The sequence below is a fragment of the Clupea harengus genome, chromosome 12 (assembly GCF_900700415.2).
Source record: "Clupea harengus chromosome 12, Ch_v2.0.2, whole genome shotgun sequence".
Taxonomy (NCBI): Eukaryota; Metazoa; Chordata; class Actinopteri; order Clupeiformes; family Clupeidae; genus Clupea; species Clupea harengus.
The window spans coordinates 8883098-8900701 of NC_045163.1; the positions used below are offsets into that span (position 1 = coordinate 8883098).

At 44.7% G+C, this 17604-nt stretch overlaps 1 protein-coding gene across 1 annotated transcript in view; it reads left to right on the forward strand.

Annotated features, from left to right (window-relative positions):
• LOC105906201 (astrotactin-2) overlaps positions 1 to 17604 on the forward strand; it is a 381484-nt gene that overhangs the window by 193518 nt on the left and 170362 nt on the right. The window contains exons 7-9 of the mRNA XM_012834351.3: positions 1920 to 2087; positions 14725 to 14809; positions 15659 to 15733. Coding sequence (XP_012689805.2) covers positions 1920 to 2087; positions 14725 to 14809; positions 15659 to 15733 — 328 coding nt within the window. The remainder of the gene's footprint in view (positions 1 to 1919; positions 2088 to 14724; positions 14810 to 15658; positions 15734 to 17604) is intronic.

The following is a 17604-nucleotide window of genomic DNA, read 5'->3' on the forward strand; positions in this document are numbered from 1 at the left end:
CAAACACAAAAATTCATCTTGTGGTTTTTCATTTATTTCACTGCCATGGACTGATCAAATATTGGACCACATGTGTCACAGACACCCCCATGGCTTGTTGTTCATTAACTGTATTCCTCTTGACATGGAGTTTAGTTTTGCTGGGGATTGAAAAGTGGAAGTGGTGGTGGTAGCGGCAGTAGTAGGAGTAGTATTGGCCCTACTATTACTATTAATTATACTATGACTACTACTATTACTACTACCGCTAATAATAATAATAATAATGTGTTTATTATGGATCCCTTTACCATTACCATAGAGGAGTAAAAGCAGCAGTAGCAGTGGTAGGAGTAGTAGTAGCAGCAGCAGTAGTAGCAGTAGTAGTAGTAGCAGCAGTCTTACCAATAATAATAATATGCATTGTTTATAGCCCTTATGGATTGATTTACTTCCTCTTCTGTCTCTGACATGCAGGATAAATCAATTCAACCCTATTACATTCATTTATACAGCGCCACTGGATATTGACATTGTCTCAAGGTGCCCATAGGGCCCAAGGCTGTACCCCCTAGAGCAAGCACATAGGCAACAAATGCGTCAGCTAGGATTTGAAAAGTGTACACTACTCTTTCGTATTTCTACTGATGAGTCCTGGATCCCCAGTATGTACATCACATGTCTGTGGAGTCAGGGGAGAGGCAGCGCGTGATGGGGCTCTGCTCTGGTCCCCAATGCATGTCCTCCTGACATGTGATTTTTCACGAGGATGAGTTGGGGGAGCAGGGGAGAGCTGGGATGTAAACCATGTGGGGTATTCGGCCCTGAGCTGCGTGTCCATGGTTACCCCCCCCCCCCCCCCCCATGGCAGGCTGAGCTGTGTTCATGCCTACCATCCAATCATCGTTCCACTCGTGCCAAATTATAATGCCAGCCATGCCGATCGCACAATAGCTCTCAAAGCAAGAGTGTGATGAGACGAGGACTGCAGCCCATTATGTAGGACTCTGCAGCTCTGTGTATGCCTGACCCGCGGGGGCTTGGATGCAAACACCACATGAAGTCCATCCAAATGGAATTAGGCACCCGTAGTCGAATGTTACATGTGGACGACACAAACACTACGTCACCAATAACCAACGAAGAGAAAAGCCCGTCAGCTCACGCGTTGAGCACCCGGGAGTCAGGCTTTGAGGCATCAGCTCTTCATATTTTGGTGCCAAAACTGAGCACTTTGATAAAAGATGTCGGCAGTCATTTTCCTACCTCCTGGGCTGAAGTAGCTAGCATAGAAGAGGTAATCTGTCACTGTCTCCAGGTCTATACTATCCCTCCATGTTGAGGACAGCAGTCCTCTAAGGTGTAACTGTCAGCGCTCAGGATTAAGAGAAGCACGTTATCACGCTCACACAGTACTGAGTGATGGCAGCGGCGCTAGGTCTGGTGGAAATGAAAATAAGCAAACAGCAAAAAGCACTCATGTAATGAAGAAAAACAGAGCCAAACATAGCAACAAATACAAGTACTACCGGTAGTTTAAACAAACAAACAAACAAACATAAAAAGCAACAAAATCTAAAAGTAAATTAATTCTGATGCTTGATGAAGCTAACAAGAAGCAAAATGAACAAAACAAATCTTGAAATGAGATCTCAGCTTTATGGATGACAATCGAACTCACCTTCAGAATCCAGATGCTTGGAGAAAATATTGGATTCTGTTCCAACAGTTTTATATAGCGTAGCCTATGAAGTAACTCAATTTAAAGTTTGGTGTGTATCTCTTGTGTCTCTTTGTTAACTTGTATCTCCACCTTTCTCTCTCTCTCTCTCTCTATCTCTCTCTTTCCTTCTCTCTCCCCATTTGCCTCTCTGTCTTCATTCCCTTTCTCTCTCTCTCTCTCTCTCTCTCTCTCTCTCTCTCTCTCTCTCTCTGAGCAGGAAGCAGTTTTGTGGTGAGCATGGGCAGCTTCCTGGATGTGTCAAACTGGCTGAACCCTGCCAAGCTTACCCTGTACTACCAGACCAACAGCTCCTCTCAGTGGGTCAGGGACTACTGCGGACAGAGGACCACGGAGCCCTGCGAACAACTGTGTGACCAGGAAACAGGTGAGGAGTCTAATCACATACACACACACATGTATGCACTCACGCACACAGATATGCACACACACTCACACACACACACTCACACATACACAGATATGCACACACACTCACACACACACACACACACACACACACACACACACACACACACACACACACACACACACACACAAACTTACACTCACACACACACACACACACACACACACACACACACACACACACACACACACACACACACACACAAACTTACACTCCCACACACAAACACACACACACACACTCACACACACTCACACACACACACTCTCACACACACACACACTGCTGTGGGATGCTTTGGGTGCTGTCTTAAACGGCGTTTGAATTGATGGGTTCTCGGGTGAGCCTGAGGCCAGAGCTGCAGGGGTCCCTGGCATGGCGCTGTGAAGAAGGGGTTTGGAAATACTTCTCTTTTCTATCTCTCTCTCTCTCTCTACTTCACACACTCTCTCTCTACCGTTCTCTCTCTCTACCTTTCTATCTCTCTACCCCTCTCTCTGTACCTTTCTCTCTCTAGCTCACTTGTGCCATCTCTCTCTCTCTTTCTCTCTCTTTTAGTCCCTTACTCCTTATTTTCTCTCCTCTCTCTTGGTCCCTTCTTTATAGTCACTATTGAACTGTATGTTTGAATTTTCTCTTCTTGCTTTTAAACTTTTTAAACCATAAACACACACAGACGCACACATGCACAGATACATGTATACACACACACACACACACACACACACACACACACACACACACACACACACACACACACATGCATATGCATTCACACACACAGGAGTCAGACAGTATTTACCATTACCCCTTCTGCAGCAATGTCCAGCACAATCTCTTGCTCATCTCTGTGGTTGTGCTGTTGTCCAGAGGGGGCAGGTTATTTAGTGATTGTGATCTCGCTGGCAAAATACCTGTGCCATCCCCTGACCTCCTGTGGTAATCTGTGGCTCCAGGTCTCTGTCAGTGGGCAGAGGGAGGGCAGCACTAACACAGATAAGATTGTGTGCGGTGTGCGGTGTGCGGTGTATATGGTGTGTGTCCACGCGGATGGAGAGAGAGACTGGAGTGCAGTTGTGGTTGCTCAGGCAAGCCATGTTGACATTTAGACTTATTGTATCTCTCTCTCTTCATTCGTTCTTCGTTCCTTCTCTCTCTCTCTCTCTCTCTCTCTCTTTCTCATTCTCTTTCTTTTCACCCTCTCTCTAACTTCCTTGCTCTCTCTTGCTTTCCTCTTAACTCTCTCTCTGTTTCTTTCTCTCCCACTCCCTCTCTCCATCTTCCTCACTCTTTCTTTCTTTCTTTCTTTCTCTCCCAATCTCTCTTACTTTCTTGCTTACCCTTTCTCTCTCTCTCTCTCTCTCCTTCACTCTGCTCTTCTCATGGCCGCCTGCAGTAAAGAGGCTTTGGGCTCAGAGCTGAACCCTCATATCATTTACCCTCCCTCCCTCCACCCCTGCCCACCCCGCTACACTCCCTGCTCCTCCGAGCTCCCTGCACCTCCGCGCTTGCTTAACGTTTTGTGCCGCCATATGAATGATGGTAGCCCGTGCGTTAAGGCGTTAAGTAAACACTAATGGTTAGATTCATAAAACCTCTGAAGGTGAGCGAGCGAGGTAGACAGACGGGCGGGCAGGAGGGCGGGAGGGCGGGCGGCACGCCACCAGTTCTGCCGCATCGGCAAAAATGTGTGAAAGCGCGTAGGGCAGACAAATTTAAGAGCTTTTGAGAGGTGAAGTGTGTGTGTGTGTGTGTGTGTGTGTGTGTGTGTGTGTGTGTGTGTGTGTGTGTGTGTGTGTGTGTGTGTGTGTGTGTGTGTGTGTGTGTGTGTGTGTGTGTGTGTGTGTTTGTGTGAGTGAGTTAAAGGTTGTGGGAGTGTGTCAGCGAGAGACAGAGAGATGGGGACTAGTGGTTCTGATGGGGGTTTCTGTGTGTCATGGATCGATGTGTGGCGAATGAATTGAGCATTATGTTCCCAGACGGCAGTCAAATCTGACCCGGCGCCGTTCCCTGCATGGGCCAGAGCTGAAGTGCATGGGTAAATAATGAGCACAATCACTTACTTCAGTAAGCAGGAATGATTGAATCATTTATTAGGGGGAAAAACATATTTTCGTGAAAAATTTTGAAATGATTTATTTATGTATTTCTCATTCTTCACCGCTCGTACCGTTATTGAAAAACTGTTTGCATGCCATTATTTTGTCAGAATGAAATAATTTTGTACCCAAATGACTATCTCCCGTCGTATAGTTTGTATATACACAAATACAGTGTATTGTTTGAAACATACTGCACTGTAGGGAAACGAACAGCCCGGTCTTGGACACACACCCTGGTATCGGGTTGATTAACTGCCCAACCACTGAAACCTACATGAATGCCCCACCAAATGTGGGATGGCTTTAATTTGAGCGATTGGTTTCATTTATTAAATCAGCCACCTCACGCCACTCTCTTGTGCTATTTAATGGATCACGCTTTGTATTTATGTGCCCATAATCGCCAACAAAGAGCTAGAGAAAGGGCCCGGCATAATGGCTGACCAAGTCAATGGTTTGGAAAGCCATCAAATGCCCATCGCAGGCTCTTTAGCTTCATGGAGCATAGCCACTAGCAGCCATTCACCAGATGTGCTGTGCTGTGCTGAGGTGCGTTTCTTTCTTTCGCCCTTCTTCTGCCTTGAATTATGTCCTCTGCATTTGTTGCGTGCACTCTGTGAAGGGGGGAACACAGAGGGAGGATAGAGTGAGAGAAAGACAGGGATGTAGATGGAATGAAACACACACACATAGACACGCTTACAGGGACAGCAAGATGTGCTGTTTTGTAGGTTGTAGGCGGTTCTTATCAAACTCCCTCTTATGAATAATCTCTCTCACTTAGAGAGAGAGAGAGAGAGATGAAAATTCAGTATTTCTGAGCAAATGTAAATCAATGTAAATGAAAGTTCTATATGCAGGGCAATAGAAATGTAATTTTGTGTCAATTACCAGTCATCAGTCACCAGTGAAACCTCCCCTCGGTCAGCCAGCTCTCAGCTGTCAGCTCTCAGCAGGAGGTGTAGTTTGGGGACGGCTGGACCACTGAGCCACTCACAGGAGGCCGGTTTGAACTCTGAACTTTGACCCATGTTCCACTGTCTCCTGCGTTGTGTTCCCCATTTTAGTTGCAGGCTTTAGGGGCTAGCGTTAGCCAGCTTCAGTACTCATGCAGTATGCACCACTGTCTCCCCATAGGGGGTAGGCTTTAGGGGGTTAGCTTCAGCTAGTTAGCATTACCATAGGGGGTTAGCTTCAGCTAGTTAGCATTAGCCAGCCTCCTTCCATTTGAGCTAGTTTTGGGGCCAAGAGGAGGGTTTCTTTTTCCCTGGTTTCATCATCGCAGTCAATGCAGGAGTGGTTGTGACCAACCAGTGTAGGGTTTTCTGTGGTCAGCGGTCCCGGGTTAGTGAGTGCCATGAAACTAAACTCTGTGACTTTGTCAATGTATGTTCACACCTTCTACCTTCTGAGCTGGATTTGCTAGCATAGGACTTTGAAATGAAAAATGCTAATACTCCCATCTCCGCCTCTCTTTGTGGGTATATGTGTGTGCGTGCCTGTGTGTGAGTGTGTTTGTGTGAGTGTGTGTGTGCCTGTGTGTGAGTGTGTGTGAGTGTGTGTGTGTGTGTGTGTGTGTGTGTGTGTGTGTGTGTGTGTGTGTGTGTGTGTGTGTCTTGTACAAAAGTTGCCTATCTGAGAAGAGTCATGTTTTTCCATTCTTTAGTTAGTGGTGTGTGTTAAATATCAACTGCCCCAGTAAACCCGATGTAGATTGCAAGCGGAGCAGGACAAAAGTGAGCGCTACCTGTTGTGAAGCATGGTCTTTCACTGGATATTCTTTTATGTTTGCTCTGTGCCTGTCAATGCAGTTTGTCAGACTGTGACAGTTACATTCTCATTCTCCCCTGAATTGCATCTTAACACACACTCTCTCACACACACACACACACACACACTAAGAGAGAGAGAGACACACACGTCCTCTCCGGCTGTTGTGATGGTAGTAATTGGCATCCAGTGTCCCGTGACTCCAAGGGGGTCTTTCATTTCACAGTCAGGAACAAATGCTGAGCTTCAGAGCAGTGCAGTGTTTTGGGCTTTCACAAGAGGTCTTCTTCAAGGGGGCCTAAAACACACAAACATTTTTCAACTGAGAGGTGGCCTTGCTACAACTTGCCCTGGATGTGAATTTGAGTGTGTATGTGTGTAGTCTTAGTTGTGTGTATGCTAATGTTTGTGTGTGTATGTGTGTATGTAAACACCTCTCTATGGGTCTATGTGTGTCTCTGCATATGTTTATGTCAAAGAAAAAAATATATAATATATTAAATTATCTGAAATATATCTGCATGTATAGAAGCAGAATTTGACCTTAGAAACTAAGAGAGGGTAGTTTATGAAAATGACATTGGAATTATACTCTTTACTGTATTTCACAAAAGAAAAAAAAACAGCATCTAGCATCTAGTATTGTTGAGAAAACACACACACGCACGCACCTGCACACACGCACACACACACACACACACACACACACACACACACACACACACACACACACACACACACACACACACACACACACACACACACACACACACACACACCCCAACTCAAACGCATTCATGCCACATGCATAGTCAGTCTCCCCAGTGTTCTTATCTAATACATGGTCTAGCACACTCCTGTACTCCTGTAAAGTGCTCTGTTTTGTGGTGTGTATTTTCTTCAGAGGTAAAATTGATACTTTTGTTCTTTCTGAATGAGCAGTTAGGTGGAGCTTTGCCCTGGTGGCTGGCTGGTTCTGTTTTTTTCCCAGGTAAATCAACTAATAAATATTCTCTGGTGGGCTTGCTGTGGTAGAGGACTTTGTTTTCTTGACTTGGAAAGAAACGAAAGCCTTACAAATGAAGTGCCACCTGAGTCACTCCCACTCTCCAGATCATTTACAAACTTTCAATTGAGGAACTGGCCTGCTTCTTGATGTATTTGTGTGCACGTGTGTGTGTGTGTTTGCCTGCGTGTGTGTGTGTGTGTGTGTGTTTTCACACTAATTTCTCTCTTCCGTGACAGCATTTATATAGCTCACATCCATCCTTCTCATTGTCCCAAATAGTTTCTCAGCAGATACATCGGAGCCCTCATTGCAAATTCTGTATTTATTTTCTTGATTTATATCCTCATGTGCAATGGCCTCTGATTTCGGTTTGTGAGCGAGTCGCTATCCACGAGTTGCGAGTTAGCTTGGCCGATAAGGGGTCGCAGAGATGGAAATGGAATTTAAAATTCATTTCTTGGCCTTGTGAACCTGCATTGCTGTCAAATGAAAGTCAAAAAGCCCAAACTCCCAGATAAGACACAGACTTCGCAGCAAGAAAACAAACGCCATGGAATATACATCTGTTGTGAACTATAAATCAATAAACACCAGGCCAAAGCGTCCCTGACTTCATAAACCCCCTGCTTGATTTGCACTGACATGAAGCAGATATGATTGTGCTTTCATTTAAAGCTGTGTAATAAAGGCTGGAACTGTGTAGTTAGTTAGTTAGTGTGTGTGTGTGTGTGTGTGTGTGTGTGTGTGTGTGTGTGTGTGGCTTGATGATCACACTGGACATACGATGTGACGTTGTGTCAGAGTAACACTGACAGACAGTCTCTGTGCTCATTGCAGCAAATATGTTCCTATCATTCACACTGGGATGAACACTGCTACACACACAGACACTCACACACACACCATCATCTCATTGTCTGACCATCTTCACACATCCTGCATGTCGAGTGTGATTATCCAGCCTTGTGTGAGCACAGGTCAGCTGTTCATCTGATGGCAAGCTGTGGCATCATCCTCTCTCTGCCCCTCCCTCCCCCTCTCTTTCTGTTGCTCTCCACCTCCTCCTCCTCCTCCTTTTCTCTCCATCACTCTCTTTCTCTCTCTTTGACTTCTCGCCAGCTCTCCATACCTCTCGCTGTTTCTACTCCTCCGTCTCTAATTCTATATCATCGTTTCTATTTCAACTTTCCACTGTATCTTGTCTCATAGTCTCTTTTTCTCCTTCTAGCCATCTGTGTCCCAGTACACACACACACACACACACACACACACACACACACACACACACACACACACACACACACACTCCACATGCAGTGTATCAGTGAATGGAGGAAGTGTGTTTGGGCTTAGGCCTCCCCTCCCCCTCCTCCTTCCCTTCCTGATTAAACTGCAAGGTTATCAGCGGAGATGGGCCCTGCTTCCCTAGCACAGTCACTCTCCACCAATGGCACCCGCAAACACACACCTACTCACACACACACACACACACACACACACACACACACACACACACACACACACATGCCCTGCTTCCCTAGCCCAGTCCCTCTCCACCAACAAACCCTCCACTCCCAACCGCATGAGCATAATGGGGGAAATTAAAAACATATTATTGGTAGGAAAAATAATTATACAAAAAAAAAAAAAAGTTTAATTCATTCATTTATGTATGTCTGTGTCCATCCGCTGTAAGTGGTTTCTCCATTTTCTTAGAGCCCAAGGTAATCACTAATGCACAGGGAAGTGGACATGTCATTTTGCATTGCTCTGGGTTTGTCAGTCCTACACAAATCCCACTTTGACTTCAGCTCCATCATTCTAACACTCAAACTCTCACATCAAATACACGGATTTGTGTGTGTTTGAATGTGTGAATATGTGTGTCTCTGTGTGCGCATTCCTGCATTTGTGTGTATTTGCATGGGTGTATGTCTGCCTGTGTGTGTGTGTGTGTGTGTGTGTGTGTGTGTGTGTGTACATGCTCATGTGTGTATTGCTGTGTGTGTGTGTGTGTGTGTGTGTGTGTGTGCGTGTGTACATATGCTATATGTGTGTATGTGTATGTGTGTGTTTGTGTGTGTGTCTGTGTATGATAGAGTAGGTATATGAAAGGGTCATGCTCCATTGACAGTGATACGTTTTTCTCTGTCACTTCCTGCTCTGACCCTTGTAATGGGGACTCGGGTCCTGTCCCCTGCCCAGTGGGAAGGAGGCAAAGCACTCTAATGAAGAGACTCATCATTAATCACACACACATTCACTCACACACTCAGTGAATCATACACACATTCACTCACACACTAAGTGAATCATACACACATTCACTCACACACTCAGTGAATCACACAAACATTCACTCACACACTAAGTGAATCATACACACATTCACTCACACACTCAGTGAATTATACACACACTCATTATCATTATTACAGCCAGGAACAAAAACAAGAAGAGGAGTAGGAGAAAGGAGACTGAAATGATTTACCTTCACCCGGTGAACCAGCTTCATACAGAAACACATACTTACCGACCCCTAGTGAGCCAGCTTCATACAGAAACACATACTTACCCTTTTAAAATTAAAATCCATCTGTCATAATACACGGTCACAGAGCCTCATCTCCCTTGAAATCCCCCTTACAAAAACTAATATAGGTAAAATAGCTTTTAAGTTCTTTGCTTCCCATAAATGGAACACTATTCAAGTGGAGTTGAAATTAACCAAGTATTTGTCTGTCAACCAATTTAAGAGCCTTTTAGATAATAAGGATGTGCCTCAATGCTGTTGTTTTGAATGATTCTCTGATTTAATTTTTTTACTTTATGTTATTTTATTTATTTATTTTTTATGCTTAATTTCTGAGTTGTTTGGTGTGTTTTTTTTTAAATGTATTTTGTCTGTTTCGTTTTGTTGTGGTTTGTTTATGTATTGTTCTTCTGTACTATGTGGCCTCAATCAGGGCATTGCTGCAAAAGAGCCCTGTGCTCAGTCAATTCTCCCTGAATAAACAATGATGATGATATGATACTTACCTACCCCTTCCATTCCCTTACAACCCTGAGAAGTGACATAAACTCATTCATTTGGGGGTATATGCAGACCACAGGGTCTTGAAGTGGAATAAATAGATTTGTGAGAGAGAGAGAGAGAGAGAGAGAGAGAGAGAGAGAGAGAGAGAGAGAGAGAGAGATAGTGAGAGAGTGAGAGAGAGTGTGTGTGTGTGTGTGTGTGTGTGTGTGTGTGTGTGTGTGTGTGTGTGTGTGTGTGTGTTGGGGGGGTTACATTCTTTGAGCAGTGTGACATTTCTGATTTGGCGAGAAATGGGACATTTCAAAAGTCAAAAAACACACTTCTCTCTGCCTTAAAATCCACACAAACACACACACAGTTACACAAACACATTAACCTCCTAGCGCCATCACGCTTGCATGAGTACAACATGTTACTCTCTCTCTCTCTCTCTCTCTGTCTCTCTCTCTCTCTCTCTCTCTCTCTCTCTCTCTATCTCTCTCGCTTTCCGAGTTGGCTTGGGAGTGCTTCTTTGGCATTATCACCTCTGAAAAGCAGCGCTGCTTGCTTATGGCTCCTGCTATGCCCAGCAAGGCTAAGCCAAAGGAAATGGGCCTGTGCCACTGATGTGGAATGTCTTCTGTGTCCGTGCTGTTTTTGAACGAATTGCAAGGATTGTAAATATCCCTTCTTCCAAGACGGACTAAGACTGAGGACAGGAAAAAAGGGATTGGTGCAGCAAGGACAGACAAAGATATATAAAAATAACAATGAAGGAAGAAAAGAAAAGCAAAAACGGTGAACAAGGACATGAAATAATTAAGAATAAGTAAGAATAGAAAGTATGAAAAAAGAAGACCAAATGAAAGTAATGGAGGGAAAAAAAGATAGCTGATCAACACACCCACGCAATCACACACACACACACACATACACACAGTCACACAGCCAAATACCCCGACACACACACTAAGAAATATTTATGAAAAGACAAAATATTTTTCGGTACAGAAAAATATACTCACACTTAAACAGGCCAACGCAGGCTGATATAAAGATGTACCAGTACATTTACTGTAATTGTGCTACTTTTATATATTTATTAATATATGAGAGTGTGTGTGGGTGTTCAGTTAGAGTTGGTCAGACCTCACACACTTGCCATACCAATAAGTTGCCATATGTACCGTTTATGAGTCACTCATTTCAGGTAGCATGTAAGCTTAAAGCTACAGTGTGAAATTGATCATAGACAGTGCTGTGTGAGCTGGAATGATTGACAGCCTTGTTAATGAATCCCTAATTTAGAAAAGAATTGTGCTGATTGGCTGGTCAGATTCAGGTGCAGTGCAAAACTCATTCTCATTATATTGTCTTTGAAGGTCACCGAGATTGAACACTTTCTCTGAATATCCTAATTAATTGCTAGTGGTTGTAATGAAGACATACTTTCACTCAGTATTATAGAGAAGGCTCTAAATTAATATCCAGATTTAGACTCTTTAATGATTCATAGTTCTGACCCGGCGGTCCAGCGGTGGCTAACCAGCTACCTCTGCTTAACCATAGCCACTCACCAGTACATCCCGCTCCCTGACATTGTGACTCATTCAGGCGTTTGAATGGCAATTACTGCGCACAGTGTGTGTGGCTTCAGAAATAGGGTTGGCCGTGCCAGCCAGTCGCTATTATAATGAATGAATCATTTGCATTTGAAATATTAGTAATTTGCCCCCGCGTTTCCTTCCCCTGCCACTCGCTCTGTCCAATATTCAAGCCCCCCCCATCACATTTCCATCACTTCTCATTTTTATTTACCGGAAAACATAAATTGTTGTAATTTTTCTTTAGAATGGATTCAACCAGACATGAACCAGATGAGACAGTGTGAGATAGAACAAGAATAAACTGGCCTCATCTGACAAACATGCGGTTGCATCAGCACATGTCATGTGTGTTCACAGTTTGGAAATGCAGTGTGTTTTCTCCCAAGTTCTCTACAGCGAAGCAGTCAGTCTGAAATGATTTGGTGTGCAGGGTGATCATCCTGTATTTGACGTCAAAACACATTTCCCCTCTGATCGCCTGTCAGGACGTTTGAATGTCGGTTAGCATTCTAAGAGGTTCCAGTAAGGCCGCCGCCCGCGTCACCAATTATGTGTTGGTTATTTAGCCATTTCTTTTCCTTCACTCGGGAGCAACTTTGGTCCGCTATGCGGCTGAGCTCCCTGCTGTTAGGCCCCAGTGCTTGTCCTGTGAGTTGGAACACTCACTGCAGTGCCGCCGATAATTTGTTATTCACTTTGGCCTGCAAGTATTTCCTTATTCACCGCAGCATATGTTTTCTTGGAAGGAGAGAAACAGTTTTTTTTTTTTTTTCAATGTTATCCTTTTCCGACGCCGAGGCAAACTGCCATTGTGCAACTCAAATGAAATGGTTTCATCATTTTGGGCTGTTATTTTTCCCCCTCAGTGTTTGTTTGTTTTTGTTTCTTTCTTTCTTTCCTTTTTATGAATCTCGTGTCTCTTGTCTTCTGACAGATCGTAAATCACAAACAGAAAACTGTAAAAGGAATGAAAAAGCTCTTTCCTTGGTCTTAGCTTTGATTTCTGTGTGGATTACAATAGTGTGGACGTGAAGTGAAAGATGTGTTCCACCCTCGCCGCTTTGATCCGTACAGGTAGGCTAGAGACTCCGCTGCATTTGGAAAAAGGGCTGTTTGATTACCTCCCAGAACCTGAATAGAGAGCTCCTCTCCTCTCCCCTCCCCTTCTCTTCTCTTCTCTCCTCTGCTAACCTCTCTCTTCCCCTCCCCTTCCTTTTCTCTCCTAACTTCTCTCCTTCTCTCCACTCACCTCCACTTCTCTCCTCTCCTCTATCCTCTCCTAACATTTCCCCTTCTCACCTGTCCTAACATCTCTCCTTTTCTCCCCCCCCCCCCCCCTCTTCTCTCGTTTCTTCTCTCCTCTCCCATCCTCTCCTCTCCCATCCTCTCTCTTCTCGTCTCTTTTCCTCTCCGCTCTTCTCTTTGGCCTGTAACTGCTGCTCTGATTCTTCCACATCAGAACTACGGCAGCAGGGAAAAGAAAATAGGTCGCAAAGGGTTTAATTGTTGATGGCAGCACACCTTAAAGACAATATTGCAGCAGAAAGAGTCTGCTTAGGAAGTCCTCAACACTGTTGCACATTCACTGCAGATAGAGGTTGAGGCAGGAGAGTAGAGGCAAGTTGTTCTTTTATCCTATCTCCTCTTTGAAAGACTCAGAAGACCTGAATGCTTCAAATAATAAATAGTAGGAAATTGGCAAATTCAAGAACTGCCATAAATATAATCTTATAGTCTTTTTTTCGCTTGGTCTTTATTAATGATCCTACCACAGCTTGGTTAAATTTCCTTACATTTCCTTCTAGTACTATTACACTACATCTGGGCTAAGGACTACAGTGATATTACAAAACTAAGGCTCGACCGAATGCTGGGATATGCTAGCTTGGCAACAAGAAGTATGGAACTAACGACTTTGGCCACAGAAAACATCAATTTTGAACTAGTAACGGCAATCCGCCCGTAAATTAAGAAAAAGACTCAATGTGTGGCAGAAAAAAGTAGCTTTACAAACAAATTGGAAATTATGATTTAACATAACACAAGTTTGGCAACCGTGGTATGAGCAGAAAAACTGAAATGATCATTACCTCCTTGACCTTGCATTAATTTCTGCTACCCAAATGCTGTGTCGTCCATTATCCCTTACTTATTGAAAGCCTTAGGCCCCCGCTGAGAAGGTCATGGAGATAAATAAAGTCTGTGTTACAGCAGTCGTCACCTCTAACCCCATTAAGGTTTTTGGTCCTTCATGAATGTATTTTTTTTTATTTAGCAGTCCGTTGTGATCTTTTCCTGCTATTTAATGCCTTGTGCTTGACCTCACCAGTAGAATATATACACACACACACACACATGCACGCTCATGCATGCACATACACACATATCTTGCTCCATTATGTAACATTTAAACAGTAGAGGTGACTGTAGCACACATAGCCGACAGTGTATTAAAAGTGCAAGCACGCACACACACACACACACACGCACACACACACACACACACACACACACACACACACACACACACACACACACACACACACACACACACACACACACACACACACACACACACTACAGGGACAAAACATATTCTGTACCTGGCGGCATTCCTCTCTCCTTTCTTGAGACCCCCTTCATGTCTTTCTCGGTTGCTGTGCTCTGATCCAGATGGGAATGTCCCTGAAAACTTTGATGTATAAACCAGTATTTCACTCGGCTCTTTCAACCTCTGATCTCACCTCCTCACTCTCCACTGAGCATCATCGCTCGGCAACCTTCTCCCGGGGGACTGTCGCCGAGGTGACAGATGCTGTTGCTCAGGGTCACAGGGCTTGATTGGGAGGAGAGAGGATGTTTGAGGTGAGGATGTAGCAGCGGGCGAGAAAAGGAAGGGAATGGGATGAGGGGCGGGTTGGACAGAGGGCTTCAGGCTTTAGCGAAAGGCTGCCAAACAAAGTGGCCTGCCAACTGTTTATTGGACAGGCCCGGCGCCCGTGATGGATGAGAGGACGGGCCTGGAAGACACACAGGTAATTTATTGGCCGGCGGGATAAATGAATATATCTGTCACTGTGTTCCCCTGCAGGAGAGTGCAGCTGTCATGAGGGCTACTCACCGGACCCCGTGCATAAGCACCTGTGTGTTCGCAGCGACTGGGGGCGCAACGAAGGGTGAGTCCGAGGCCTCATAACACACACGCATGCACACACATACACAAACATATATACACACACACATATTATATATATACACACACACACACACACACACACACACACACACACACACACACACACTTCCCATTAACTCCCCATGAGAAAGCAGAGTGTTTTAGAGAGCGAGACAGAGACAGAGACAGAGACAGAGAGACACAGAGACACAGAGAGAGAGAGAGAGAGAGAGAGAGAGAGAGAGAGAGAGAGAGAGAGAGAGAAGATTCATCACTTCACCGCATGCCAAGTGAAGTGTACGTCCTCTTCCTGCCTTCCTGCCTGCGCATGTTAATTAGCTGGCTAGGCCAACAGCTGGCCCAATAAAATGCCTGCTTCCTCCCTGAGATCCAAATTCCCACTCTAGTCCACTCAACGATGACAAAGCACTGTGTTTAAAGACTCTGGACCCAGAGAAACAGACAAGCATTACAGCCATTCTTCTGTTTATTGGAACATAACCTTTGAGCACTATGGCTCAAATGCATACAGAATATCTTCCTAACACCACACACACACACACACACACACACACACACACACACACACACACACACACACACACACACACCATATTCACTCAATAGTCACTCAAAGGCAGTCACACATGCATGAAATGAGCAAATCATTAAAAAAACACAAAAGTGCATCAATAGGAAGACAAAAGATGCATTACCAGTTTCAGAACAAACAGCACAGTTTTACACACTCGCTAGCCAACTGCAAAATGACTTGAGTGCCTAACCGAGAAGAAAAAGTATGAATGTGATTGCCTATTCAGCCGTATCTCACGCTGTTCTTTTTGTCCAGCCCGTGGCCTTACACTAACCTGGAGAGGGGCTATGACCTGGTCACCGGGGAGCAGGCGCCGGAGAGGATCTTCAGGTGAGCAGAGCTGTCCGTCATCATTCCCTCTGCGCTGTCTGAAGAAATATCTGTCAACTCACTAGCATGTACAGCCTCATTCATATTTCACTCTGTTAGCTGAGACACACACACACACACATACACATACACATACACATACACACACAAACACACACACACACACACACTCACACACACAGGCACACACAGACAACATACACATACATACATACACACACACACACACACACATGTATATATAATATATATATTAGGGCTGTCAGCGTTAACATGTTAATCTATGCGATTAATGCGGCCGCGATTAACGCGATAAAATATTTTAACGCAATTAAAAAAAAAAAAAAAAAAATGTAATGCCTTTATTTGGATAGTTATGAAGTTATGACAGGAAGCGATGCGGAGAAGAGGTGGGGAGAGGATTGGGAAATTACATCAGGCCAGACTTGAACCTGTGTCCCCTCGGGCAATGTAAGTAGGGGGCTTGGCCTACAAATAGACCCCCTTGTTCAAAGTGGGGAATGACAGAAAAAGTTTGAGAACCACTGCGGTAGTTGAAGATGGAGAGAGCTGAGGGATTGTTGGGCGGAAAGTTTCTGTTTAATATGCAAAATTACGGAACAATCGACAAAACTAAAGTTGTATGTAGCATTTGTCAAATTGAATTTAGCTATCACAGAAGCAGCTCGTCTTTAAGTTATCACCTTAATGCAAAGCACCCGACAGAAAGCAGTCCCAGGTTAGATGGTCGCCAACCCACACTCTACGACTTCTCTAGTAAAATAACTAGACCAGTCCGTGAAAAGGTTACCAACGCTTTAGCAGTTTGGGTTGCCGGTGACTGTCGGACCATCAACATAGTTAAGGACATTGGGCTGACTGAGGTGATTCGAATTGCTTCAGGAGACAACTCTTACGATTTACCGTCGAGGGGCACCATTGTGTCTCGCATACATTCCTTTTATGACGGCGAGAGAGCACGAAAAATTCAGCTCCTCGAGCAAGCTGCCACCGTCACCCTTACTGGTGACCACTGGACATCAGTCAGCAAAGACAATTACCTGGGTGTCACAGCTCATTTGATTGACAATGTATGGAAATTGAGATATTTTTCATTGGAAGTAATAAAAAAAACCCAGACAAACAAACTTTTAATCGCGATTAATCTAGATTAATGGATTTCAAAATGTGAGATTAATTAGTTAATTTTTTTTTATCTATTGACATCCCTAATATATATACACACACACAGACAGACACACACACAGACGGGCAGACACACACAAACACACACACACACACCGATTCCCTCTCATCCCTCTATTCATCCCTCCATCCTTCCCCCCGTTAAGAGTCCTTTGGGCAGCTCCCAGGCCCAGGCCACTGGGGCTGTTTCTCAGAGAGATGGCCCAAAGCCCTTACCTCGCGGAGGCCCTTTCAGCAGAGCTCACGGCCAGGCTGTGATGAGGCCCTGAGTTGATGCGGACATTTCTCCGTGACATTTCCAGCCAGGAGGCAGGCTTCACAGGAGCTGATGGATACTTCTCCCCTGCACCCCACCCCACCCCCCTGCACCCAGTCCACTCCACCCCACTCCACCCCTGTCCTCTCCTATTCTCTGCTGTACTCTTCTCTTCTCTTCTCTCCTCTCCTCTCCTCTCCTCTCCTCTCCTCCTTCTTCCCACTCCTCTCATCTCTCTATCAGTCAATTTCAGGGTTACTTTTCAAGGCTGCTTTGGTTTTTCCAACACTTCCGAGTAGACATTCTTTTCAGATTGATTTTTTGCCGTTTTCATCTCACCTTTACAATAGTAGACTGTGTGGTTGATTGCTGTAGCAGCTGCTGGTAGGTGCATTAGGTCGCAGTTTCT